The sequence below is a fragment of the Convolutriloba macropyga genome, chromosome 1 (assembly GCF_964194025.1).
Source record: "Convolutriloba macropyga chromosome 1, txConMacr16.3, whole genome shotgun sequence".
Taxonomy (NCBI): Eukaryota; Metazoa; Xenacoelomorpha; order Acoela; family Convolutidae; genus Convolutriloba; species Convolutriloba macropyga.
In genome coordinates, this window is record NC_134468.1 from 35,139,445 (window position 1) to 35,166,385 (window position 26,941).

Consider the following 26,941-nt stretch of genomic DNA (forward strand, 5'->3'; position numbering starts at 1 on the left):
GATTAATCGGTAGCGCCATAAGTCTTACACTGCTATTGTTCTAGTTTGAATAGCTTGAATAGAAGTCAGCAATGTATCAAGAAGGCGTTCAGGACATTCAATTGTTCTTTTGAAGTCATAACAAACTTTGCGTAAGGGCGGCACATTTGCTGTAGTTCATAGCAGCGGTTTGAACCAAGTTGTTGTTCACTCGTTACAATATGCGGTGATTCGAATAGTTGTTAAGGAAGAGTAAAATACCATGCTTGCTGTGGCAGCGGAGTTATAGAAAGCTCAAAATAACTGACATCGTAGAGTTCAACTTGAGTAACAAAATGAGAGAGAGAATAGTTGTCGAGTAAAGTTGGTTCTTCTTAATAGAAGAAAGACTTTCGTAAAGAATATCGAGAGCCAAGAACGAGAGATTCATGAGGCTGATATTAGAGTAGACAACTTTGCTTATTCAGTTTGATTTAGAGAGATTGCGATCTTTAGAGAATTTCCAATTTAGTACTTTGAATTAATTTTCGTTGCTTAAAACCGAATTGATTTATTCCTGAATTTTTTGAATTATTCTATCGAATTATATCAATTTAGTTTTGTTCAGTTGATTTGATTCTAAGCCGGAGGCAGAGCAAACCGGGGGCATTCTAAATAAACTTTGAAGAAAACCTTTCAACCAAAAAAAAACATTTCGTGTTAGGATTTCGGGTGGTAGTGTCTCCCCGACTATTAACCTAGTCTAAATGAGAAATTCTACAGTGGCGCTCCTGGGTGAGCTAGTTTTCTGCAGGTACACTTAAACGAATTTGAGCAAGAAGAGTAATCCGAGCTCAGTTCAAGACGAAGAAGTCCTGTGTTCACAAGTAAGCAATGAACTAGAACGCTCCCACTCTGGCAAGAATGATGACGAACTTGGACCCGAGGATCTCACCCTACAGGAATCCGAGGACAGCAAGAACAGAGTTCAAGAACTTGGACCAGGGCGAGAAAGAGGACATTCGAGAGTTCTCCAGACGCGTGAGGTCGCTTGGAGAAAATGCCAATTCCACAATGAATGCAGTTACGAGGGATAACATGGACCGAGAGCAGTTCAATGATGGGTTGTTTGAACTAGAGATACAGGAATTGCGTTTTCGGGGGGACCCCAACACGTTCAATGATGCGATCATCGATGCCATCAGCCCAGGATCTAGACTAAGGCAGCGCAGACCGTTGGCAAACACCAAGTACCTTCAACAGTCAGACCAACGTGTTGAAAGACATGTTCAAGCTGTAAGTGGACAAATGGAACCCGACATGATGAAGGTCGAACTGGACGAGATGAAGAAACAAGTGAAGAACCAAGTAGACATGATCAAAGGGACCGTCACAAATGAAGTGTAAATTTGTCAACTCGGTAATCCCCAGACCGCCAAAAAACAACGGGAAATCAGGACGGAAACCCGCGCCGATTGTTCAATCCGTACCCCGAAAACAGTCGCTACGGCCAGAACTTTGCCAACACTGATAGAAAACAGTCCGGGACCTCAAAGCAAGGAATCCGCTGCTACAATTGCTCTAAGATGGGACACTACGCACGGGAATGCAATGATCCCTAACAGAACCATTTAAACTAAGAGGGGGCGGGAGTCTCCAGGGATTTAGGGAAGAAGGTTTTATCCCGGCCGAAAACAAACAACATGCGACTAATAACCGTAACACTTTAAACAATGCAGAAGCAGTCAACAAACTTCCGGAACCACAGTTTCTCAAACCTAAAGTTGCAGCGAAGGGGAAACCGGACACACGAACAGGAAGCATTACAGTTACGGGGGGAAGTGAATGGGACTCCAATAGAGATACAGGAGCTTCCACCAATATGATAAGGTCTTCCACAATTGACCAACTTAAGGAACCGAGAAGACTGAGTCGATACCGTGGACTCCTAGAGGCAGGTGATGGTCGGTATGTAAAAGTTACAGGATCAGCAACAATTCATCTCAAAATCGGGGGCATTGATGACGAGTGCGAAGTCCTTATAATTGATGGACTGAAAACGGAAATGATTCTCGGACCCAGGGACCTACAAAAATATAACTGTGTAACCGATTTGCAGACCAGCCAGTTGTGGACCGCCCCAGTGGAGTCAGCTATTGTACCCTTGGACAGTGGATAACGGTGGGGAAGATTGCAGAATGGTAACGCGAAGCCGACACATGAAGCCGAAAAGGAAGCTGTCAACCAGATCCTGGAAAAAGTTGCTAAAAGAGACCAAGTAGAGGTTATGATGGCCTCTGGGAGTATCTACTACGACGATGACGAGAACGATGACAACTTAGGACCCAACGGAGAGGAGGAAGAGGATACCTTAGCAGAAGGGGTGACTAGAAGTCAACAAAACTCATGTCTAAATTCAGTTCAGAATGCATGCTGGCGAGTTTACTGTTCCTCTGAGTTCACCTCAACAGGAAGCCGAGCAGATTTGGAAATGTGCCCCAAAGGTACGAGATCATTGGATAGCACTGCAAGACCTTGTCATCAAATACAGAGACGAGTTTGCCTTGGATGATTCCGAGCTGGGATCTACCGATGTGGTCGAGCATCGAATTGAAACAGGGGGTAGTAAGCCTATCAAGGTACCACCACACCAAATCTCACCAGCTAGGATAACGATCTTTCAGGAAACTAGAAAAATGTTAGAGGAGTGATACAGCCATCAAGAAGTCCATATAGTGCGCCAATTATACTAAAAGAAAGACGTGCGCTGGAGGTTCTGTGTGGATTATAGAAAACTGAATGATGTCACTCTGACGGATGCCTACCCGATGCCTAACCAAGACCAAGTGTTTGATGCTTTGAGGGTAAATACATTTTTCTCTTCCGTAGATCAGGAGAGTGGATATTGGCAAGTCCCTGTAGCCGCCGAACATAGACATAAGATCGCTTTTGTGACCCGACGGAGGTTTGTATGAGTATGTCCGAATGCCAATTGACCTGTCCAATGCGCCCGCAACCTTTCAACGACTTAAGAATGAGCTATTCCAGCGGAGCCTCTACCAAACTAACCTCATCTTTCTCGACGATGTCCTCACCTATAGCAAGACGGCAGAGGATCACCTACAGCATCTCAGTGTTCGTGACGCTACGTAATGTTAATTTGAAATTGAAGCCGAAGAAGTATCAGCTTTTCCAGAGGCAAGCGGTGTACCTAGTACCTAGGTCACGTCATCGGAGTGGATGGGACTTCCCCCGACCCCGAGAAGACGTCAAAAGTTAAGGAATGGCCCGTTCCTAAGACAGAGATTTCCGGTCCTTTATTGGAGCTCCTACTTACTACCGAAGATTCATCAAGAACTTTGCGAGCATCACAAACCCTTGCACGATTTGACTAAGAAGAGTGCGCGATTTGATTGGAGCCCAGCTCAGCAAGTATCTTTTGACCAGTTGAGATTAGAGCTAATAACTGCCCCCGTTCTCCAGTACCCAGACTATTCGGGCCCATTCATTGTAGACACTGATACCAGTAATGTAAGCATTGGGGCCGTGCTTTCCAACAAAATCAATGGAGCGGATCGAACCCTGGTTTTTTCGTCACGAGTATTAAGCAGGACGGAGATGATGTACTCGACCACCAAAAGAGGCTTTGGCGGTTATACAAGCCCTGAAGTGGTACCGACAATATCTGTTGGGCGTTCCATTCGTCCTAAGAGCTGACAACGAAAGCTTAAGTTGGATGTTTCGACAGGATGCGGACGGGATGACATTCCAGATGATTCAGAAATTTCAGGAAATTGAGTTCAATTTTGTGCACAGAGCAGGGAATCTCAACATGGCAATGCTGATGGTCTATTAAGGCGAACGTCAGAAGAACTGAACTGGACTCCTGGAGAGAGAGAGAGAGAGAGAGAGAGAGAGAGAGAGAGAGAGAAAGATTGATTGATAGTTGTCCTGAGCCTGTGTCCCTCGAAGTGGCTTTGGCAAGAACACGGGTATACTGTGGAGAAGAAGAGGGCAGAGGCGCCGACTCAGAGAAAGATGTATTTTGACTCGGGTCAAGCAGTAATTTGGAGTAGATAGACGCCTGATGCAGCAGGAGGACAAATCTATTAGCAGGGTTTTCCTGTGGCTTCCCTACAATCCTGGAAGAGATCTTGAGAGCTTTGGTTCCAGATAAGTGACGCGAGAGGAAGCAGTGCAGCATAGACCCTATATGTCTAAGTGTTGGCATATTGGTCTAGGTGGAACGAACTCACTGTGAGGAAAGTCATTATCTACCAGCCGTGGTATTGCTGGGATGGAAAACCCCCAATCCTCCAAATCGTTGTTCCAGTAGTGGGCCGGAGGGAAATTCTAGATCAGTTGCACGCATCCCCAGTCAGTGGAGGCATTTTGCTGTTGAGAAGACGTTAAGGAGAATCCGCCAACGTTTCTGGTGGCCACAAATGAGACAGGATGTTGAAAAGAAGCTTGCTTGGTGTCTACCATGTGCAGCTAGGACTACAACCGGGAGGAAGAGGATAGGACTTGAACCATTTAAAGTTGGAATACGATTTCACACGGTTGCAGCAGATATCCTGGGTCTAGTTACGATGGTCAACGAAACGCGAGCCAAGCACATATAAGTAATGACATATTTGTTCTCGAAGTATGTGGTCAGTGTCCCACTGTAGTGCTCCGAAGCACCTGATGTAGCAAAAGAGATTGAGGAAAACTGGGTTTTGCGATTTGGTGTACCCGACGTACTCCACAACCATCAAGGAAAGAACTTCGGCAGTGAGCTCATGTTTGAGGTTTGCAGGCTGTTGAAAATTGATAAAATCAGGACCTCGCCATATCAACCTCAAGGCAACGGGAAAGTTGAGAGCCATAACCGGGTGGTTACCGACGTGATCTCGAAGTATTGTGCGGACAATCTTCGACCATGGGATAAACTGTTACCCTATGTAAGTTTAATTTACGACACCACAATTCACAGGACAACACAAGCAACTCCCTACATCCTTGTCTAAGGACAAGAATGCCAGTACCCCAGACTTGTTCAACCCAAAGCCGCATGACGACAAACTAACAAGGGACAGCTTTGCGGAGGATTTGTCACGTTTATTCAGGGAGGCTCATGCATCAGCTAGAGAATCGCTAGGGGTAAACCAGCGGAGGCAAAAAGATCAGTACAACAAAGTCTATGGGAAACCAAATGAAAAACAGGATAAAGTGTGGGTTTACTCAAAGCATAAAGCAAAGTCTCGGAAGTTCTTCCTACCGTGGAAAGGTCCTAATGTAGTTTTAGAACGAACATCGTAGGTTAATTACAAAGTAGCGAAACCAAATCAAATGGCAAAATGGAGGACACTACACAATATGCTCAAACCGTACTTGAGGTAGGCGATGTTTGGAACCCAAAGGAAAAGAAGAGAACTACGGCTCGCAGATCCAAAGGTTGTTTGGAAAATCCAAGCGTAGATCGAGTCGAGTGGGGAGAACCCAGCGTACGCCCCACATCAGCATGCCAGTATGCGACGCATTGTACAGAGAAGGAGATAAAACGAACGGGTCGATGACGATGTGCCGAACTTGAAGGAACTGTTTCGCGAACAAGCTGTACCCGAACCAGACGGGATACCGTAGGAAGTTCCAACGGATAGTAACAGGCCGGAAACACCAGTAGCTTCAGACGAGGCACCAGCAGAGCCACCTGTTCATGAATCAGAGCAACTAGTACAGGATCAGCCAACCGGTGTTTCCGAAACTAGGGAGGTATTAGTAGTCTCTCCAGTCATTCGACCGGGCATTGACGAATAACTAGTAGAAATGGAAGAAGACACTGCCAACTACTAACAATTTAACGCAACGCTTTTTAGTTATCGACTCTTACTAACGACGGGCTGTTTAGGATTCATTCAACTGGACAATGTCGACTTTCAACCTCATTCTGATTTCGATTGCGCTGATGGGGTCGAAGGAAGCAAGAAAGTTGGACAGTATCTCTTTCAACCATATGGCGGGAGCGGCGTTCACAACGGAGATGCCAAAAATTATAGCTAGTGCCATGGAGTTGACTTGGGTCTCGATACCCTTTCCCTATTATTCCGGCTATCAACAAGACTTTGCCTTTCAAGAATTTCAATTCAAGTTTGCGGAGCGATGGAATGGCTACTGGAAACAGCGAACTTGTGGGAACAAGGAACTGACGCAGAGCTATATCAATATCAGCTATATAGCACTCAAAGGTATAGAATATGAAGTGGACGACATAGCTCGGGTGCTAGTGGAAATGAAGATACGGGCCGAAACGTTCATCAATGGTTCTTTACACACTCAGAGTAGGTAACGACGATGGGTGAAACCACTGTTGATTGGCGCCACGGCCACCATCGTTTTAGCCCCGGTCCTCAAGCAGGGATTATTTCACTGCTCAATTTTTGGATTTTGTGGCGGAAGAAAGGCAATTGACGAGCTAGGACGAGAGGCAGAGTTTCTTGACAAAGCTGTCAGGACAAAAACTTTGGAAACTGGGGAGCGAATTCATTTACTTGGACATTCACTTAACAAGACCCAGAACCAGTTGCAAATGGTTTCCCACGATGCGAACGCGAACTTCCAAATGATCCGAGATGCGATGAACCGGTTGCTGGAGGAAACCGACGGAGCTTTGGACGGCCAGCGGCTATGCGTCAGCTCGAAACGTCACGATTCCTACCAGGAGGCGTCAAGCTTTTCAACGGCAAAGCTGAATTACTCAAAAGCTTTGAACGCACTGCGTGAGGAACTCATCGCTTTCAAAATTGGGTTGCACAATTTTGGATACATTTTGGACGATGCTTTGTCTTCATTGACAAGGTGACTAATTCCAGATACCCTGATTCTGCCAAAAGTGTTGCGGAAGGTCCTTGATGGTTTGAAACTGGACAGGATGCGGGAAGCCATACCTCGATCCGAGCATATGACCTACTACGGATATGAACTAGAGGATTCTACGGTGATAACGACCACGAAATTAATGTACTCGTGAATATCCCTCTTCATCACATCAGCGGATTGTACCATGTCTACCGAGCTGTGGCGCTACCACAACCTAATGACGATGGAGTTAAAGCAACCCAATATTTGTTCCGAAAGTCTCACCTTCTAGTTTCGAATAGGAGAGACCATTTCGCGGAAGTGTCGGAAGAGAAACTTAATTCGCACTGTGTGGGAACTAACCGTCTGTGTGTCTGAAAACAATCTCAATGTCCCGAACGAGTGAAGCCACTTGTCTATCCAGCTTGTTTTTCAATCTACCAGCTGCTGCTTTGACGCTGTGCCCGCAAGAAGTAGTAGTACTACAGGAAGAGCCGACTGCGGACTACTTCGACGATTCGACTACTTGGTTACGGCCAGGTCATCCGCCTACAAGTTCTTCAATTTCACACATGGGTTGAAGCAGACGGGTTATCCCGTTCCTGGATGTCGCAGCTGTTTGCTCCGGCCACCATGCGATGGACGATTTGAGAACCCCAGCGGAACTCTAATTCTGTACCCGGACCCCGCGACATGTTAGTACAGCAGTAGAATGGTGATCAATATCCCGCGACACCCGTTGCTGCGCACCCTATTTGCTAAGCTGAGGAAAGTGGAATTCAAAAAATTTGGAGCAGAGCTCCTCCCCAATGCTTTTCGCGATCAGGCTCATGGAGAAATGCTAGAGGTTCTAAGACTCAACATGATCGAACTCCCCGACGAAGTTGTTGATGAGGACAGTATGAAGCGGATATCTCGTCCTTTCGCCGGAGGAATCATCAACCAACACATGCCTTTCCATTGGAGTGCATATCGTAGTCAACCAGTCAATGTCGTGTTATGGTTTTTACCAGATAGTCTTGACCTCGATGCCGTATCTTTTCTGTCGATCTTGTGTAAAGAACCCTGCAACTTTGTATAAGAGACTTTTCCGTCGACAAACGAAGATTCCTTGGTCGAGGATACCCCGGGATGACAGTTCTGACTTGTCATCCAGGTTTGACACCGGTCAACCTGGCATTTAACAGTCTTTTGGAGCTTCACCCAGATTCAACTCGATCTTCGAACAGAACGAGGCGGTTACCTCACCGGCGGCGATGTCAGAGACCCCAAAACGTGACTCAAGCATGGGAATGGGTATGAGACTGAAGAGAGTGTCGCTGCCCCTGGAGAAGTCCTTCTCACCTGGTGAACAATTGCGGGGTGGAGAGTTATGGGAAGCAACCGGTTTCATGTACTAGTTAATAATATTCATGAACTCAGACTTTAACCTGCACACTTTGACTTTAAGTACCCTGACTTCGATTTTCTATGCGGTAGGCTTTAAATGCTCTTTCAATCTAATGTCTAATCAGAGCGTTACTTTCGATTTTCATTGTATATAGATTAAAAGAGCTGAAGCGCTAGCCTAAGACAAACCCCCCACCAATGCAGTAACTGATACTAATTAATATAAGGAACTCGCATGGTGACTCAAAGAGTTCTTACAAACCCCCTCTCAATTACTAGGCAGAATGAGTATAGAACTGCGCTTCATTGTAAATACTTTTTTATGTAGTGTTACTTGTATATACAAGATCCTTATGATCTTTATTTTAAATCCCAACCTCTCGAAATTTTCCCAACCGTTAAGTTGATCGATGAACAATAGTAAGAGAAACTAAAATACTTTAAGAAAATAAGATACGTATAGATAAGTAAGGCCACCAGAATAAAAGCGGAAGTAAGCTTCGAATAGGAGGTTTGAATACAGGAGGGAGGTGAATAACGACTATTCCTTTCTTCGGTTGGGGAACACAGCTCGTGGTCTCAGATCATCTAGTAAGCTTCTGACGGCCAACGAGCTATTCAACTGGCCCGAATTAATTAGGCCTTCAATCAGGGTGAGAAAGTCTCATATGTGTTACACATTAAACTATCAGTCGAGGAAGGGTCAATTACAATAGTAAACTCTTATAATTTGCGACTCTCCAGATGAATTTGGATATAAGAACATACCTCGCCAACCAAAGTTTCTAACTCCGGAACGTGATAGTTGGTTATGGTCATTCGAATTTGGTTAGTTGTGATAGATGAAAGGAGCTGTTTAAAATAAGAGCTTTGAACAACGAGATATTAATACAGTAGAATTCAAAATAAGCACGCGTTGTTTGTTCAACGAAGTGATTTCTGTTCATTTTTGTTGAAAATTAACCAGCTCTATTCAGCTTTGTGTTTGATTGTTCTGCGTGCAATCACTAAAGAATAATGAGATTCAAAAAGAAGGAAACCAGTGTAAAAGACCGAGGAAAGGATAAAATGTGTAGAGGATGAGAAAATCAAAAGTAGACAAATCATTTTGGCTCTCTTTATCTAAACGTCAAGTTCAGTTAACTTTGACATCAGAAAGTTAAAAAGAAGCCTTAAAACAGTCAATACACGTTCATAATCTAACTATGTACGCGGAGATCCCCGACTACCACCCAGATGAGTTTGAGGATGAAGAGAAATGAGTGCGGAAATCCTCTACGTTGGGACTGACGCTACGAACCAGAATGATTCGGGTGTCCACCCATTATCTGATAGTGGAGTTGAGGGAAGACGGTGGATTTGTCCTTCTGGAGGAGGGAAGTGGCCCATAGCACGAGCTGAGGGGCTTCCTATCGAAGGATTGGTCGGCCAATTCCGGTGGAATTGCAGAGAAGGAAGATAGATCTAGTTCCTTCCAGCCGAGTGTTAACGCAGAGAGCATTGATCCGCTAAGGCTGGAGTCTACCGACAGGCTTACCAGCTAGTCTTCCTATTTCGAAGAGTCATCGACGGAGTCAGAGAGTGGAGATATTTGGGAACTTGAGACCATTTCCAGCGAAGATGACTGCGTTTTCATCAGCTATTTCTTATTAACCTAGTCTAAATATAAAATTCTACATTCAATATTTTCTACATCTCCAGAACAATTAAAGATTGAGCTTTGGAGAAGGACACTCCAGAGAAATAATTGTTAGGAATCGCTATTTGGAAAGATTAAGCATTTTTTTTACAAAGCTTATCTTTTTTCTTCGGTTCTTGAAACATGAGCTAAAAGAAAAGCGTTACCTTTCTGTAACTGCTTACTGCAACAATTTTCGACATTTTCTTGACGTTGATTTCTTAAAGGTGCAGAGATACTTATCTCAGTTTGCTATTATCCAAAGATTGCGGAAACCATTTTTTGATATCAAAATTGGTGAATAAGATAGGTCCGAACATCACGTGCGATTGCACATTACCGAGCCTCCTTATCTGGAATTGGAATAAATCGAAGGTTCTCTGTAATTGTCATTACTTCATTCTGAGTTCAGTACGTAAATATAACGATCTAATGATTCCTCGAGTTTAATCTTTCGAATAAATTCATTGGCACTAAAGCGAACTTTGGTGCATATACCAACAAGGTATTCCGTTGCAGTGCAAAAATTTGCATCAATAAAGTGTTCGTAAAACTTTTATCAGAGTTATGTCTATATTGAATTTTTTTGTGAGGTTGATTGCTTATACATTGTTTGTCACGCTGAAATATTTTGCAACCTTTAATAGTCCTGAGTCAAGAGAAAATATTTTGCAAAAAAAACATGGCTTTTATTCAAAAATGGAAGCTCAAATATGCACAACTCGTAGCTGCAGACAGAGGACAGATGACACTTGAAAGTTCCGGACGACGTCGTATTTAGTTTTCTACCTTTATGAACAGTAGGGAAGATAATCCCTTCTACATCAGTAGTTTTACCTAACCAATTTCCTTTCATAATCTCAATTTCGCTTATGAATTTCTTCAATATCGCTGACCACCCAATGCCCAGGCATTACGTATATCAACTGTTACTGCAGAAAAGTTCAACTATCAGTATCAAGTTTATCAATTGAGCTGAGCCGTAATGAAATCAGCAGAAATAATGTCTCCCCTGGAGATGTCTGGTGTTTGTTATCACATTTAATCAATTATGCTAAATTAGTTACCGTTGGAGTAAGCGGCTCTGCGTCTCACACACTTGATGATAAACTTGCTATTATTCACTTGGAGAGAGCCAATGTGTTCCCATTCCAAAATAGCTTTTGGGCTCTTCTTTGAATCAATTGGAAACACTCGCAAATCGTTCACTGTAACTCCAAGGTGAACTTTCGATTTGTTTTTATTTATACCTTCAAAATAATGCACACCATATTGCGATAGCGACTGAGCCCGTCTCAAGTATTTCAGCTGAGATTTGAGGATTGACCAGTCTTCAAATTCACTCCAATAACAAATAACTTTGTCAAGAAAGTCACCGTAGCATCCAAATAGCAATTTCACTTCAGCAATAGGAACAATACGACCAGAGCTGGTCTCTTTCAAATATCGCTGTCTCTGGTTCGCCTGATATTTCCCGAAATCAGCCTGAAACATGAATGTCTTAGTCCCTAACATCAATCGAGATTTTTTAATTAAGCATAAAGAATCCTTATCGATACACCCAATCTCTGTTATGTACACATGCTATGTCATTCCTGATTTCGAAAAGAGAATAAAGCAGGCGAATTAGGTCTTGCATAACCAAAAGCATATTAAACAAGGAGGCTCGGTAATGTGCGTTTGCACATAAAGTTCCGACCCCACTCATCCGCATTTTAGGCAGAAATTTCACCAAATGAGGAACAGATAGGAAACCCTGTGGATGGAGAAAACCCTCAATGGAGTAAAAAAAAGCCGCATTAGGTTGATGAGATCAGCCATTATTAAGAAATCGAGTCAAGACGAAAAGCAAAATCAAACAACAACAAACATTAATTACATCAAAACTTTATGTCCGTCTTAAAAAACAAAACTTAATAACAAAGTCAAAATACCGTCAGATAAAACTGAAACTAAACAAAAAACTTGTAACTCACCAGAAAAGATATGGGACCAGTCCATAATAAGGCTTGGTAACAATTAGACAAAAAAGAACAAAAGCAGTAAAGTTGAAAAATTCGCTTACTTTTTTTAAAACAATTAATTTCAAAGTAATGAAAACCATTAGAAATCAAATAAAATATCCTATAGGTTTACGATTCACAATGCTTCTATAGAAGGTAATTAAGAACTGTCAGTATTCAATTTTTTATGCGGTTAAAAAAAGAACAACAAATAAACAACAAACAAAAAATCAATTAAAACTTGCCAGAAAGCGCTTTCGAAGCCGTAAAGCCATATTTTGACCCTCAAAATATGTTCGATTGCTCCTTCTGAAAAAAACCGATAATGTATTATGTCACTTCTCATTAATGAAACTAGGTAACAAGTAGACAAAGAAGAAGAAAAAGCAAATTAAGTAAAACTAGTACGTAAAGTTTTTTTTTTAATTATTTCCAAAGACATGAAAGCCATTAATTACAAAATGAAATAAACAAATAGGTTCGTTTATTCTTCCAATGAAGCCCTTGAGACCTGCAATTATCCACAATATGTCTTACGGTCTTAAGTCTACAAAAGAAGGTCAAATATAACAAAAATCAAAAACTAATTTACTTTTTTTGTGAAACACCCGCCAATGCCTTTTGACAACTTCCCTTGACACTAATAATGTCCTATTTGGCCTGTAATTAACGAGACTAGGCAACGAACAGACAAAAGGAAAACAATTGTTTTCAAAGTCAAGAAAGCCATCAGCTATCTTCTAATATCAGAATATCCGCCCATCTATTCTTCCAAGAAAAGACAATGAACCCGGATCATTGTACAGGAAATTTCATACGAGTAAGAAGACAAAGTAAAAACGAGAGTTAAAGACAAAATTAAAAAATTCAATTAAATTCTTCAAGAAAGTATTGTCGAAGCCGTTAAAACCATAATCTATAGCTTTAAGGATTTTAATATCGATTATGCCCGATTTTGGACACCAATAACGTGATATATGAACTATCAATAATGTAATAATGTGACAAAACTAGAAAACGTGAAAAATGTGCAAATACCTTAAAATAAACAAAAGGTTAAATCTAGTAGTATCAAAGCCAGAAAACCGTAATTTAAGGCGTAAAACCACAATAAGCATTGAACTTGAAATCAGTGGAAAGAATAGGCATTCTTTCATTGCTGATAATAAGCTACAAGTTGACCAAATTAAGAGAAAAATGGAGGCAAACTTCGATAAGCCATTATTTATTTAAAAATCACAGATTTTTAAAAGTCGAAACAACCAAAAGCTTTCAAGCAATACACCAGATACATTAATTTGGAGCTAATTAGGAAGCCAATTGGACCTATCACTAGCGAGCTTTGATTTGAAATGTTCTGTTGTTTAAATAATTTTAAAAAATCGAAATTTATTTATAAAAAAGACCGACTGATTAATCTGAATTATTTTTGGATTGTAACAGTCCTAGATTGGTCCAAATATAGCCATGCTAATGCTTTTCGTCCATTAAGAATACTAAATTGTTCGAATGTTATAGATATAGATTTATTGCCAGTTAAGAAATTAAAAATGAATGCTGCGTTTATAACAATCAACGAGTGAAGTTAGCAACAAACGGCAAAGTGTTAATTACAGAGCACTCTCAACGGAACTTGAAGTAAAAAGGTCCCCTCTGCAGTCTAAAAAGATCGTGTCAGTGAGGTTTGGGTGTGCACTTCCTGCAAATTTAATCAAAGTGGATTAAAGAAACTTATTTCGTGCTGTTTTTGATGAAAAAGTTTAAATTTTCAACTATTTACCCAGAATTTTTGACAAAAAAAATTTAAAAAAATAGTCAACAATATTTTTTGTCCTTAAAAATGAGAGTCAACAACACTTCCGTGAAAAATTTTAACAAATTTTAGCAAATTTGGCAAAATTTTAGCCAAAAATTCCGGAAAATGTGAATAAAATCAACGGAATTCACTGTATTTTCTCAAAAGTTTAAACCTCGATAACTCCCTGTAAAAAACGAAAATCAAAAAAATCTTTTTAATTCCATATTCTACGCTGGACAAGCTGTCTAATGATACCAGACAAAACTCTCTACGATGAATATATCGATCAGCCAAAATTGTCTGAACAAAAAAAACCCATTTGAGTATATAGTTCCCCCCCCCCCAAAGAAGGCTCGGAACAAAAATTCAGAACAACCGACTAACTTCCGTTGTCTCTTGAATGACTCATATCTTTTAAATGACTGGGCGGGGTTGGCTTTGGGGCGACAAAAATGTGAGTGGAGGGCAAAAACGGTAGGGCAAAAAGGGAAGGAGCATCCAACTTTCCCTTTCCACAGTGAGTTTACGCCTTCACCGTTTGCTCGAGTTCGGGGGGGGGGGGGGTGTGGAGTGCTGTTGGGGGTGTGGCGTGTCGTTTCAGTGTATCGATTATTTAGAGATTTGTAAGGCTCGAAAAGGACTGATCTGTGACTTAATGCCCTCTGGCTTTGCCCTGCTTATCCAGTTTCTTAAGACAAAAAGGACAAGCAAGACTAAACTAATTGCTACAAACTTCCTTTGAGATCCTTTGAGAGCAATTCAAAATAGGAAAACTTCTTCTTTTAATGTACTCTTCTTTTAATGAAGCTACTTATAAAAAATTCTGAAAGAAATCTACTGGCAAAAATTTTATCGTTGTGATGTTCTCCAATAAACTTCAATTAGACTGACAAATCAGTTGACCTTATCGCCTTCAAAGTACGGAAAACTCATCGAAAGTAAGGAAAGTCGTTTTAGAGACTGAGGCCTTCAAAGTACGGAAAACTCATCGAAAGTAAGGAAAGTCGTTTTAGAGAGTGAGATAAGTAAGGTGTGATCAAAAACAATCACGGGAACGAACAAAAACTCGTTCAAATAAGAGTTAGTAAGATCACGCACGCAATTCAGTAAGAAAAATGCATACATGAGAGAACAAAAGCTGATATGAAGAGTGCGCAGGACGTCAAATGGTCGCAACAAAAATCTTTTCAAAATAAAAGAACAGACGGAGAAATTCCGAAAGGAACTCGAAGCGTCAGTTATTCCCTAACAACCGCTCCAACTATCAAACAGGTAGAAGGAAACCCAAAAACGCTGAGCAGCATCATTTATCATAGCTCAGGATTGAAAGAGAAAGGATCGAACTAAATTGAAATGATATTTCTGTCAAAAAAGCTTTGGCTTCCCATAAACATATACAACAAGGCGACTCGGTAAAGTGCAATCGCACATAAGGTTCCGACCCCGCTCATCCACAATTTTGGCTTAATTGTCTAACAAATGAGGAACATAGAAAAAAAACCCAAAAATTCAAGTATTTAAAAAAAAATTCGTGTATGAACGAAAAGAAATTCTCCTAAGCAAATAACTGTGGTGGAGTAAAAATGGCGCATTAGGTTGATGAGATGTTCAAATATTAAGAAAGCGAGTCAAGACGAACAGCAAAATCAAACAAGAGCAACAACAAAAATTAATTACATCAAAAACTTCATGTCCGTTTTAAAAAACAAAACTTAATAACAAAGTCAAAATACCGTCAGATAAAACTGATATTAAACAAACTAACTTGTGATTCACCAGAAAAGATAAGGGAGTAGTAAAAAAAAGGCTTGGTAACAATTACACAATAAAGAATAAAAACAGTAAAGTTGAAAGATTCGCTCATTTTTTTTTAAAACAATTAATTTCGAGATAATGAAAACCATTAGAAATGAAATAAAAAATCCTATAGTTTACGATTACCAATGCTTCCATAGAAGGAATTAAGAGCTGCCAGTATTCAATTTTTTAAGCGGTTACAAAAATAACATATAGACAACAAACAAAAAATCAAATAAAATTTGGCAGAAAACGCTTTCGAAACCGTAAAGCCATACTATGGCCATCAAAATGTGTTCAATTGCACTTTCTGCAACCATCTATAATGAATTAAGTGACCTCTCATTAATGAAGCCAGGTAACAAGTAGACAAAAATAGAAAACAAACGCAAAAATAAGTAACACTTTAATTTTTTTTCGAAAAAAATATTTCCAAAGACATGAACACCATTAATTACAGTATAAAAAAATATTATTTAGGTTCGTATATTTTTCCAAAGAAGCCCATGAGAATTGCAATTATCCAGAATATGTCTTATGTCTACAAAAAGAACGTCAAACATGACAAAAATCAAAAACTAATTTACTTTTTTTCATGTCAAAGCCAGTAAAGTCAACTAATTCTTTAAAAACATTAGATTGTGTGACACTAATCCCCTTTTGAAACCTTCCTTTGACAACAAATGGAAGGTTTGATAACAAATGTCAAAATTGGCCTGTAATTAACGAGATTAGATAACAACCAGACAAAAAAAGGAACAAAATTGCAAAGTTAAAAAGTGTTTTTTTATTTAATTTGGAAAACAAATGTTTTCAGAGTCGTGAAAGCTATCAGCTACCTACTAAAATCAGATCATCGTCTCATCTATTCTTCCATGAAAAGCCAATGAAACCAGGTCATTGTACAGTAAAATTTCATTCGACTAAAACGACAAATAAAAAACGGCAGTTAAAGACAATTTAAAAAAATCAATTAAATTTTTCGAGAAAGTAGTGTTGAAGCCAATAAAATCATAATCTGTATCTTCAAGCATTTTAATAATATCAATTGTACCTTATTTTGAAAGCCAATAATGTGATATATGAACTGTCAATAACGTGATAATGTGACAAAACTAGAAAACGTGAAAAATGGGCAAATACCTAAAAATTAAGAAAATTTGAAATCTAGTTGTATCAAAGCCAGTAGCCATAACTTAAGGCGTAAAACCGCAACAAAATTTGAATTTGATTTCAAGAGAAAGAAGAAGCATATTTTCATTGCGGACAATAAGCTACAAGTTGACCAAAGAAAGAGAAAAGTAGAGGCAAAAGTTCAATAAGTAATCAAGAGGGGTCGGAACAAAAAAGCACATATGTTACAAAATGCACATATGGGCGCAAAAATTCTTTTAAAAAAACAATTGCATAGAACTTGAGAAAGGTACATAAACGACAAGGGGAACTACGTTAAACGACAGCTTATGTATAAGAAAACATATCTGGTAACCTTGAACAGTAGTCAAACTTTTTAAGATGAAAAAACTGGCAAACCCAAAAAATATGACCGGGCTAACAGTTGTCTCAAAAATAAAGTCATCACAATTGTCACTGCAATCGCAAAAAGACACAATAACAAAACACAGGGCATAAAATCTCTTAAGACAGTTCAACTGATTTAAGAGTTAAAATAAAAATTTTTGGTCCCAATGGTCCCAAATTTAAAAATCAGAAGTATAAAAACACAAATGTTCCGATTTTAGCATTAAAGAATAAAAGTATTACTGAAAGTTATGTCTAGCTGAGGAAATATTAGTTTTATCAGAATGAAGATTGAAAATCAAAAGGAAAAATTATCAAAAACAGAAAACCTAGACTTTACTTTAGAACTCTTTGACATGAACTCCAATAAAAGTATTAAACTTTAAAAGCAACTCCAATAAACGTGTAATAACATTCTAGAGCATTCTTAGAACTTCACTATGTTGATTAAACTCAACAAAAAATGGAAAATAAGGAAACGACTTTTTTTTAAAAAAATCAGAAACTTCTGAAAGCGAAACTTGAAAATAATGGCGAACAAAATTACATCACTAAGAGAAACAAAAGTTCCCAAAACAATAATGAAGAGGTAACTGAGAAGGTACAAGTATGAACGAAAATACAACTTCACTATTTTGAAATCAAAAGTAGAGAAACTCTAGAAGAATAACGCTTAAATTCCATTATTTGGCCTTGGCTGACCATCAAACTAATTGAACCATAAAATGAAGCCAAACTGATTGAGTCGTATACATTTGCTAACCTGAGTCATATACATTTGCAAACCGAAATCGCGTTCCAGAAACCTTAAATTGCATTTACTTAACAATTTTTTGCTTAATTTAAAACAATTAACGCAAAGAAGTTGAACAATTAGCAACAACGGAGAAGTTAAATAGCATTAGAAAACAGCTCTCGTCAAAAACGAAGGATGCAAAGTGTGATTTAATTAGAACGCATTACCAGACACACTGATTAGAAAGACAAAAAAGTAAGAAAAATGAGCCAATTGAATTATTGGGCCCTAAAAACGACGATATCAACTGCAGAGAGTCACACTTCAATGCAGCTACAATCAAAAAATATTTTAAAAATTGACCGCAAGCAATACAGATAAACCAAATAGACGAGCATTACACAGCATTTCAAAAACTTCTCTAATAGTTTCTTCTTTTAGGTTAAAGGATTGAAGAAATAAATACAAACTTACCAGGAAAAAGAAAGTGATAACAGATTGAGGAACAAAAGAAAAATTAATTTAATCCGGAGCCTAGCTCAGAAGTCTCGCAAAAAATAATAATTACTCATTTCCTAAAAGAGATTCCAGAAGAGTGTAGAAATTGCATAAAATTAATTGAAACGATCATTAAACGAAAGGAAAAAACTACAAGAAAAACTTTGAATACATGAACAGTAGCCAACAGACTGCCGAAATAGCTGCAAAATAGACTTGCATGCCGTTGAATATAGATAGAGGTAAGGAAATGAATTGGAAAAAAGTTATTGTGGCCACCATAAAACTTTACTTAAAGTGGCTGTGCGAATTTTGGTTTATCATTGATAACCTTGTCCTGTGCAAAAAATTTTGGCAACTCACATGTTCGAACCCCAACCCCGGCCTAAGAATCAGAAGCATTAACCACTCGGCTATCAGGCCCTTTTCGCCGTTCGTATTGCAATCGATTTTGTTTTAGCAACAGAATGCAGCAACTTAGGTCAGAGAAAAAAGAACAAGCGTAAAAAATTTACTGAAAAAAATAAGGGAAAGAAATTTCTATTATACATATGTGAAACGAAAAAGAGCGTCACACGACAAACCTAAAAACAGAGTACTGCAATATAGCTACGCTCAGCTTACAGCTTCCCAGCTATAGAAACTTAGAGCAAAAACAAGAAAATTACGAACCGAAATTATCATATAAAGTTGCTAGAAGTAAGCATGCTGCATAATAATAGTGAGTTTACAGAAACGTTGCAAAAAAAATTAAGAAAGAGGCAAAATAATTTCAAAATTTAACAATAATAGAAAAAATCTGAGGTAAAAGAACTGTCATTATTTAGCAATTCACCAAATAGTGACAAAAGTGTTTTATTGATTCATTTTTCTGCCCAAAAAGGCTGATGAAAATAAACACAAATACTCAGAACCAAAAAATCTTGCTAACAACAGGACTTATTGACCAATCTTTTAGTCAATTTCAACCATTGAATGACAAAAAATGAATAATCAATGAGAAAAAATTAACAGTGCACAAAATGCTCTTAGCGTGTACACAAACGCTCATTCTAAAAAATCAAGCCAAAATTAATCATACAAACGTCTTCTAAGAATTAGAACATAGCGGACATGTTGCCAGAATATAGCCACCAAAGCTTCGTTGATCTAAAGTCTGAAGCAGATAGTGAGGGAAACAGACCGAGAACGAAACTTTTATTAAAAGACTTTGCTGAGATGTCGAATTTTGATTAAAAATATGTTTAACTTATTGTTGCTTCTATTAGCTGCTCTCAAGTAACTTTCAATTAGAATGTCACTCACTTGACCTTATCTCTTTGAACTAAATTAAAGAAAATTCAATATCAGTGTGAAGAAGCCATTTTTGAGTGCAAGGAAAGACACGTGTGATAAAAAACTTAATAACGCGAATGAAGAAAACAATAGCCAGCAGATTGCAGGAATAGCTGCGAAAGAATAGACTTGCGCACCGTATAAAAGAGATAGAAACAGATAAAGATCTAAATTGAAAAAAAACGACGACGCTCAAACAGTCTGGTAAAAAACATTCAGCGATAAACTATTAAAGCTTGTTAAAACTCATTCCGCAGATGCCTCTTCTTAGGGACCTTTACAGTACAAATGAATTCCTTTGACCTTGAACAAATTCGAATTGAACTTCAAGTTTAAAAGTGTTTTGAAAAAAAAAACATAGCCAGCAGATTGCAGGAATAGCTGCGAAAGAATAGACTTGCGCACCGTATAATAGAAATAGAAACAGATAAAGATCTAAATTGAAAAAAAAACGACGACGCTCAAACAGTCTGGTAAAAAACATTCAGCGATAAACTATTAAAGCTTGTTAAAACTCATTCCGCAGATGCCTCCTCTAAGGGACATTTACAGTACAAACGAGTTCCTTTGCCCTTGAACAAATTCAAATTAAACTTGAAGTTTAAAAGCGCAAAAGTCCTTTTATTGAGTGAGGTAAATCATGTATGATCAAAATCTAATCACGCAAATGATTTAAAAAGTTTAATAGAGAGAGAGAGAGAGCGAGTGAGAAATGACGTCACGCTTGCAAACGCCGTTAGTGAGAGGAAGAAGTCATTCAGAAAATGTAACTTTTTCAGCTGTGCTGTGTGAACAAATGTAAAACGAAAAAGAGCGTCAGAGGACGAAAGAAAAAACAGCCGGAAGAATTCCGGAAGCAACTCGAAGCGTCAAAACTTCACAAAAGAACATAATTGCAGCGTCAGAACTTCTGCATTAAACCATTAACTCCAGAACTTCTGCATTCAACCATTAACCGCTGTCACCAAGAGAAACAAAATCCAGTAAAACGTCATATTATTGAAAACGTTTGGTAACGTTAAAAAAAATTCTAAAGAACATAGGATAGTAAAAAAATTGACAGGCTTAAAAAGCTGACAAGGCTCTCAATTGCCATCAAAGAATTCATGATTCTAGTCTCAAAAAGATAGCGAAAGCAAAAGGCAGACAATAAATCTTAGAAACCAAACTAAATAATTCGAAAGAAGAATACCCATATCCACGACTCAGAAACCCATTACAAATAATTTTCTAATCATTTCGATAAAGACAAAATAAAATATACTTCCTTGTTGTATATATGACAGACAAAATGATTTCATACTAATTCAAAAATTAATTTGATCATAGAAAAGACAAAAGCAACAGAATAACCCTCAAAGACAAAAAAATAGTTGGAAAACAATGCCAAGGCCACAATGATAGAGCAGGAAAAAGTGATCAGTCAAAATTTTGGAAAACGCTTTTCAGCAAACTATCAGTACTGCCTTATGTTAAAGGCAATCAATTGCAAAGCAAAGAAATGACGAAAATCCAAAAAAAAGCTGAAATCATGAAACTTTTAAAAAGTAAAAAGCAAAATAACGAATATAAATGTAGGTGCTAGGACAATGCTGGAAAGATACAAACTAGAATGTTACGAAGATGGACACAATGTAAGAAACACCTAATTAAAAAGGTTATTTTGGAAAGCAAAATGAAGAACACCGAATACATTTCATTATTTAGCATTCGAGACATAGAAAAGACAAAGAGCCATCCGAGGCAAAAATCCATCCTCCTGAAGACTTAGTGAAAACAGAATTCAGACGTATGAAACATTGAACCATTTTGCAAAAAAACAGCTCAAAAATTTTATAAGACTACGTTTATGAAAAAAATGTTACTGTATCTCAAAAACTTAGAGCCAAAAAATCATTGAATTTTTATTGCAACGAATATAGAATCCCAGATGTTGCGAAAAACTTTCTAGTAATTAAAACCAAAATATGAACAAAAAATTGAGAAAAATTGGAAAAAAACTACCAAGATTAGCATGTGTATTATTTCATAAAACAAAGTTACATCGAAGTAGGAAGAGGTGTTGAGTAACAGAATTATCAAAAGGAAGTTGTCATATGAACTGATACTTCAGAGAAAAAAATCCGATTAAGGTCCGCAAAATTTTTTGAAAAAAGCCAAAAATTAACAAAAAAATTGAAAATACTTTCCCGTTTTGAACTTGATTTCAGGCTCTGTAAAACACTGTGGTATCAATTTCTCAGGGGTAAACTTCAATATAGCATCGAATTAAAATTAGTTCAACAAAAAACTAAATTACAGGCAAAAAAGCTGGGCCACTTAGACGAAAAAACGGCTAAAAACGGTTATCTATATGTGCCAATCTATCAAAAAAATACTTTTCAAAGTTGAAAAGTCATTCACTAAACGCAGCACATGATCAAAAAATTTCTCTCGTTCAAAAAAAATAGTTCACACGGCAATTTTACTCAGTTTCGCTTTTAGTTCATAACGGCGTCTGAACGAATAGTACTTCCGGTAAAAAAAAATTAAGAAAACCAATACTCCTCTTCGAGTCGTAAAAAAAACCAAGAGCACCGCAATATAACTAAACTCAGCTTACAGCTCTGCAGCTATAAAGAGAGTGACTAAAAGTAAAAAATGCCGTCGCTACTCTTCGAGTCATAATAAAAACCAAGAAAAGGACAATAAAAGCTATCGCAGCTGTTAATGATTGATCTTTCGTTAAAGTAAAGCGCAATTGTCATTGCAAAAATTGAGGCACTTCTAATTCTGAAAAGATTGGCGAAATCGTCGAAACTAAAATCCACTGAAAGTTGAATCCAATTTTTATACTTGCAAATGTGGCTTTTCACTTTTATCAGCGAAACACCTGCTGTTCAATGAACAGCGTTATTAGCCCAAAACTGTTGCATGCGCAGCATTTGATGTCTAAAGGTCGCAGGAATGATACATTTCATTGACTAAGTCAGGCAAGATGTACAATTTGATCAATGAATAACTCGGAAAAAGTAGTTGGATTGGACAATTTTTAATTTTACACCCTTAGGCAGATAGATCTTATGATATCGGTCTCGGGGAAAAAACCCATTTGACTTTTACCGAGCTGCGCATTTAGCGCGTTTGGCCATGCCTCGCTGGCTATGGCCATGCCTTAGCGCCCCGTGGGACTTGCTATGAAACTATCACAACCGAACAAATTATCACGGTCAAAATTAAAATTGGGGTTTGTTTCCGTCGGTTTTTCCTAGACCCATATGATATTAGTATTCAGTATAATCTGCGCTGGGATAATAGTAAATTCTCATTGACAGTTATGCCAAAAACGTTTTTCATCTTGAGGCATTATTATCATGCAGTTGGAGTAACCTTTAGAGCATAGCATATTACGACAAACTCATCGGGTATTCTCAACTTCACAGCTACTTTTTATTTTCATTTCAATCCCAATTGTAACCCTGACATTGCGTTTAGTCAATCATTTCTTGTAATATGACATTAAGCAATCACCCTGGTCTAGCCAAGCACGATATCTTATCTCTTATCAAAAGGCCAGTTTTCCCACAGAATTCAGTCTGGAATCACCATTATCTATTCAGTGGGGACAAAGAATGGAGACAAAAACTCAGCATAAAAACTTGATTCACTACGTCACGTTTCCTCAAAAGATAAAGCCAGGATGTATAATTAGAAATCAAAGGTTGCCACAGGAGAATAGAAATGCACCAAATCAGGGAAAAATTAGCAAAGGAAACCGGTATATTCGATATTAAATTAGAGAATAATGAAGTTTAAGCTGACCTGGTGGGCACCTTTAATACGCAAGTCTATTGGCGACTAAATTTTAAATTTGTCTGTCTATTCGATTAAATCACTCAGAAAGAGAAAAATCTGCGGGTATCTTTGAACCTTCGCGTCTGAGTTTTTCGTGCTCCGATCTCTAATACAAAAAAGTGAATTCCCTAACAAAAATACGGCGGTGATTAAATTAACGTGCTTCCCTGAAATCAGAGGAAAAATTGATATTAGAAGACAGTTGCTTTCAAATTTGTCTGATAATACACCACAGCGCTAAGGCCACATGTAAATCTTCTCGATTTATATTGTATAATTTTGACAAAATAATCATGTACAAATTATCCCAATTGAAAAAAAAAGAGAAATTAAATCATATGAACTTCTGGCAGATCAAAACGACGATATAACCACTAAAATATAAATTTGGTAAACACTTGCCATTATATAAATTTCTGAATTGACCAACAGACATCCGGAGTCTCAAAAAATTCAGTTGAATTGCCGAGTAACGGCACCAATATTTTCAATAATCGACAAAAGTTACTGGCCTTGTTGAATTTGTCCAAAACAGGCTGTAATTGAGTGAAACTTTAAATTATTGCATTTATTTCTAACCTCTGCTTCTCATTTAAAAACTGCTCTGAGCACTTAGAAAATTAGTGAAATCATCTGGCAAGCAGATTTTTTTTATTGCTGCGGAAAAGTGTCATAATTTCAACTCCAGTAATCTAATATAAATCTGGTTATTACTACTGATTAAACTAATGTGCTTCAATGCTCTCGCTCCATTCAAGTGATTATAAAACGCGGTAATTTCCCCAATACCATTTTAACAATCTTGCCACCTTATCGAATGCCAATTTACCCAATGCACTTTGATCTTATCGTTCAATAATTCGATCACAAATTAGCAGTCGCTATTATAAGGATGTCTCAACATTCTTAGTGGATAATTTAATGCCACACTTGGTTGTAATAGTTTCATATCAAGTCTTACAAACCGCTGCGATATGGTCATGGCCCTTAGATTGCATTATCTTAAATGGGTGTTTTGGTAAATTTAGCAAAACAGTAAAAAAAAAGGAATTGGGTAAAATATTATCGGGTCAAATGGCAGGTCGGGTATAATGTCATAGGATATAATGGGACTGGGTACCTGTTAATCCCCTTTTTGAGGACGAGAAATCAAATGGTTAGACGAATATAATTGCTTCAAGGGTTTTATTCCAAGAGTTTGACTTTTTAGAGTTTGATCCAGAGTTTGATTTTATCAGAATTGTGTAAAGCAATTTAAGTTAGAATCGCCGATCGGTACAATAGAGCTGAAAGATGCATGCTTATCGATTTGCAGCACCAAGCTCATTCTGAAGAGCAATACAATACAAATTATGTACAACCAGAGGTGAAAGAAGTTATATACACAGAGAGAATAGTTTTGAGTTTGTAAAATTGAGTTTGAGAAATACTTGTTAAGACTGAATGTTCTATCCAGCTGTAGTAAAAGACTTCTTGCCTCAAATGCACTCAGCCATTTCAAGTACCATGGCGGACTTCTGCTGGCTGAACTTGACGTATACAAATGCTAGTGGATCGTTTTCTTGGCTAGCCTCGTGGAAATTGTGTGAAATGAGTGTGACAATTTCTTAAGGTAAGTATGACAAAAAATATAAACAAAACCGAAAAGGAAAAATAAAAAAGTTCGGAGTGCGTGGGTGGGACTCGAACCCACTCGTGTTGATGTTCTGTTTCTTCTAGGTGATAGTTCGCTGCACTAAGTTAACTTATGTAGAGCAAGGTGTTTCGTTTCAAAGCTTCGTTCTTTCAATATTAAAGTCGTAGCGAATTAAAAATGGAGATCAACAAATTGAACGGTTTCGAACCGAAACTCCCAGTTCTGATGTTGTATTAGCGGGCCGCGCAAACTGCCATGTACGATGCTACAAAAATTCAGCTTTCATTCAAATATATTAACTGTCCGCTTGATTCAATTATAGCTGGGCTTATATCGGTGGCCATGTTTTCAAATAGTCCTGCTTCGATGTTGAAAAACGATTGACGAGAAAAAAAGGAACGGTTAAGATTAATAAAGAGAGGGAGAAAATAATAAAGTGTTGTTTCTGACTTGAAAAAGCAATAAATTAAAAGTGACAGAATGAAGAAATTGATGAATAAAAGAGCTACGCTAACCTAAGCCATAAAACCAACGAAACCAAACCACGCACAGCACAATAGTGCTTGTTTTTGTTTGTTTAATCTGACAGAGAATGGAGACAAAAACTCAGCATAAAAACTCGATTCACTACGTCACGTTTCCTCAAAAGATAAAGCCAGGATGTATAATTAGAAATCAAAGGTTGCCACAGGAGAATAGAAATGCACCAAATCGGAAAAATTAGCAAAGGAAACTGGTATATTCGATATTAAATTAGAGAATAATGAAGTTTAAGCTGACCTGGTGGGCACCTTTAATACGCAAGTCTATTGGCGACTAAATTTTAAATTTGTCTGTCTATTCGATTAAATCACTCAGAAAGAGAAAAATCTGCGGGTATCTTTGAACCTTCGCGTCTGAGTTTTTCGTGCTCCGATCTCTAATACAAAAAAGTGAATTCCCTAACAAAAATACGGCGGTGATTAAATTAACGTGCTTCCCTGAAATCAGAGGAAAAATTGATATTAGAAGACAGTTGCTTTCAAATTTGTCTGATAATACACCACAGCGTAAGGCCACATGTAAATCTTTTCGATTTATATTGTATAATTTTGACAAAATAATCATGTACAAATTATCCCAATTGAAAAAAATGAGAAATTAAATCAGATGAAATTCTGGCAGATCAAAACGACGATATAACCACTAAAATATAAATTTGGTAAACACTTGCCATTATATAAATTTCTGAATTGACCAACAGACATCCGGAGTCTCAAAAAATTCAGTTGAATTGCCGAGTAACGGCACCAATATTTTCAATAATCGACAAAAGTTACTGGCCTTGTTGAATTTGTCAAAAACAGGCTGTAATTGAGTGAAACTTTAAATTTTTGCATTTATTTCTAACCTCTGCTTCTCATTTAAAAACTGCTCTGAGCACTTAGAAAATTAGTGAAATCATCTGGCAAGCAGATTTTTTTTATTGCTGCGGAAAAGTGTCATAATTTCAACTCCAGTAATCTAATATAAATCTGGTTATTACTACTGATTAAACTAATGTGCTTAAATGCTCTCGCTCCATTCAAGTGATTATAAAACGCGGTAATTTACCCAATACTATTTTAACAATCCTGCCACCTTATCGAATGCCAATTTACCCAATGCACTTTGATCTTTTCGTTCAATAATTCGATCACAAATTAGCAGTCGCTATTATAAGGATGTCTCAACATTCTTAGTGGATAATTTAATGCCACACTTGGTTGTAATAGTTTCATATCAAGTCTTACAAACCGCTGCGATATGGTCATGGCCCTTAGATTGCATTATCTTAAATGGGTGTTTTGGTAAATTTAGCAAAACAGTAAAAAAAAAGGAATTGGGTAAAATATTATCGGGTCAAATGGCAGGTCGGGTATAATGTCATAGGATATAA

At 37.9% G+C, this 26,941-nt stretch overlaps 1 protein-coding gene across 2 annotated transcripts in view; it reads right to left on the reverse strand.

Moving 5' to 3' along the window:
* The window catches only part of LOC142338241 (uncharacterized), a 70,471-nt gene that overhangs the window by 26,303 nt on the left and 17,227 nt on the right, over positions 1 to 26,941 (reverse strand). For both annotated transcript variants that reach the window (XM_075387918.1, XM_075387910.1), the window contains exon 2: positions 10,933 to 11,350. In XM_075387918.1, coding sequence (XP_075244033.1) covers positions 10,933 to 11,350 — 418 coding nt within the window. The remainder of the gene's footprint in view (positions 1 to 10,932; positions 11,351 to 26,941) is intronic.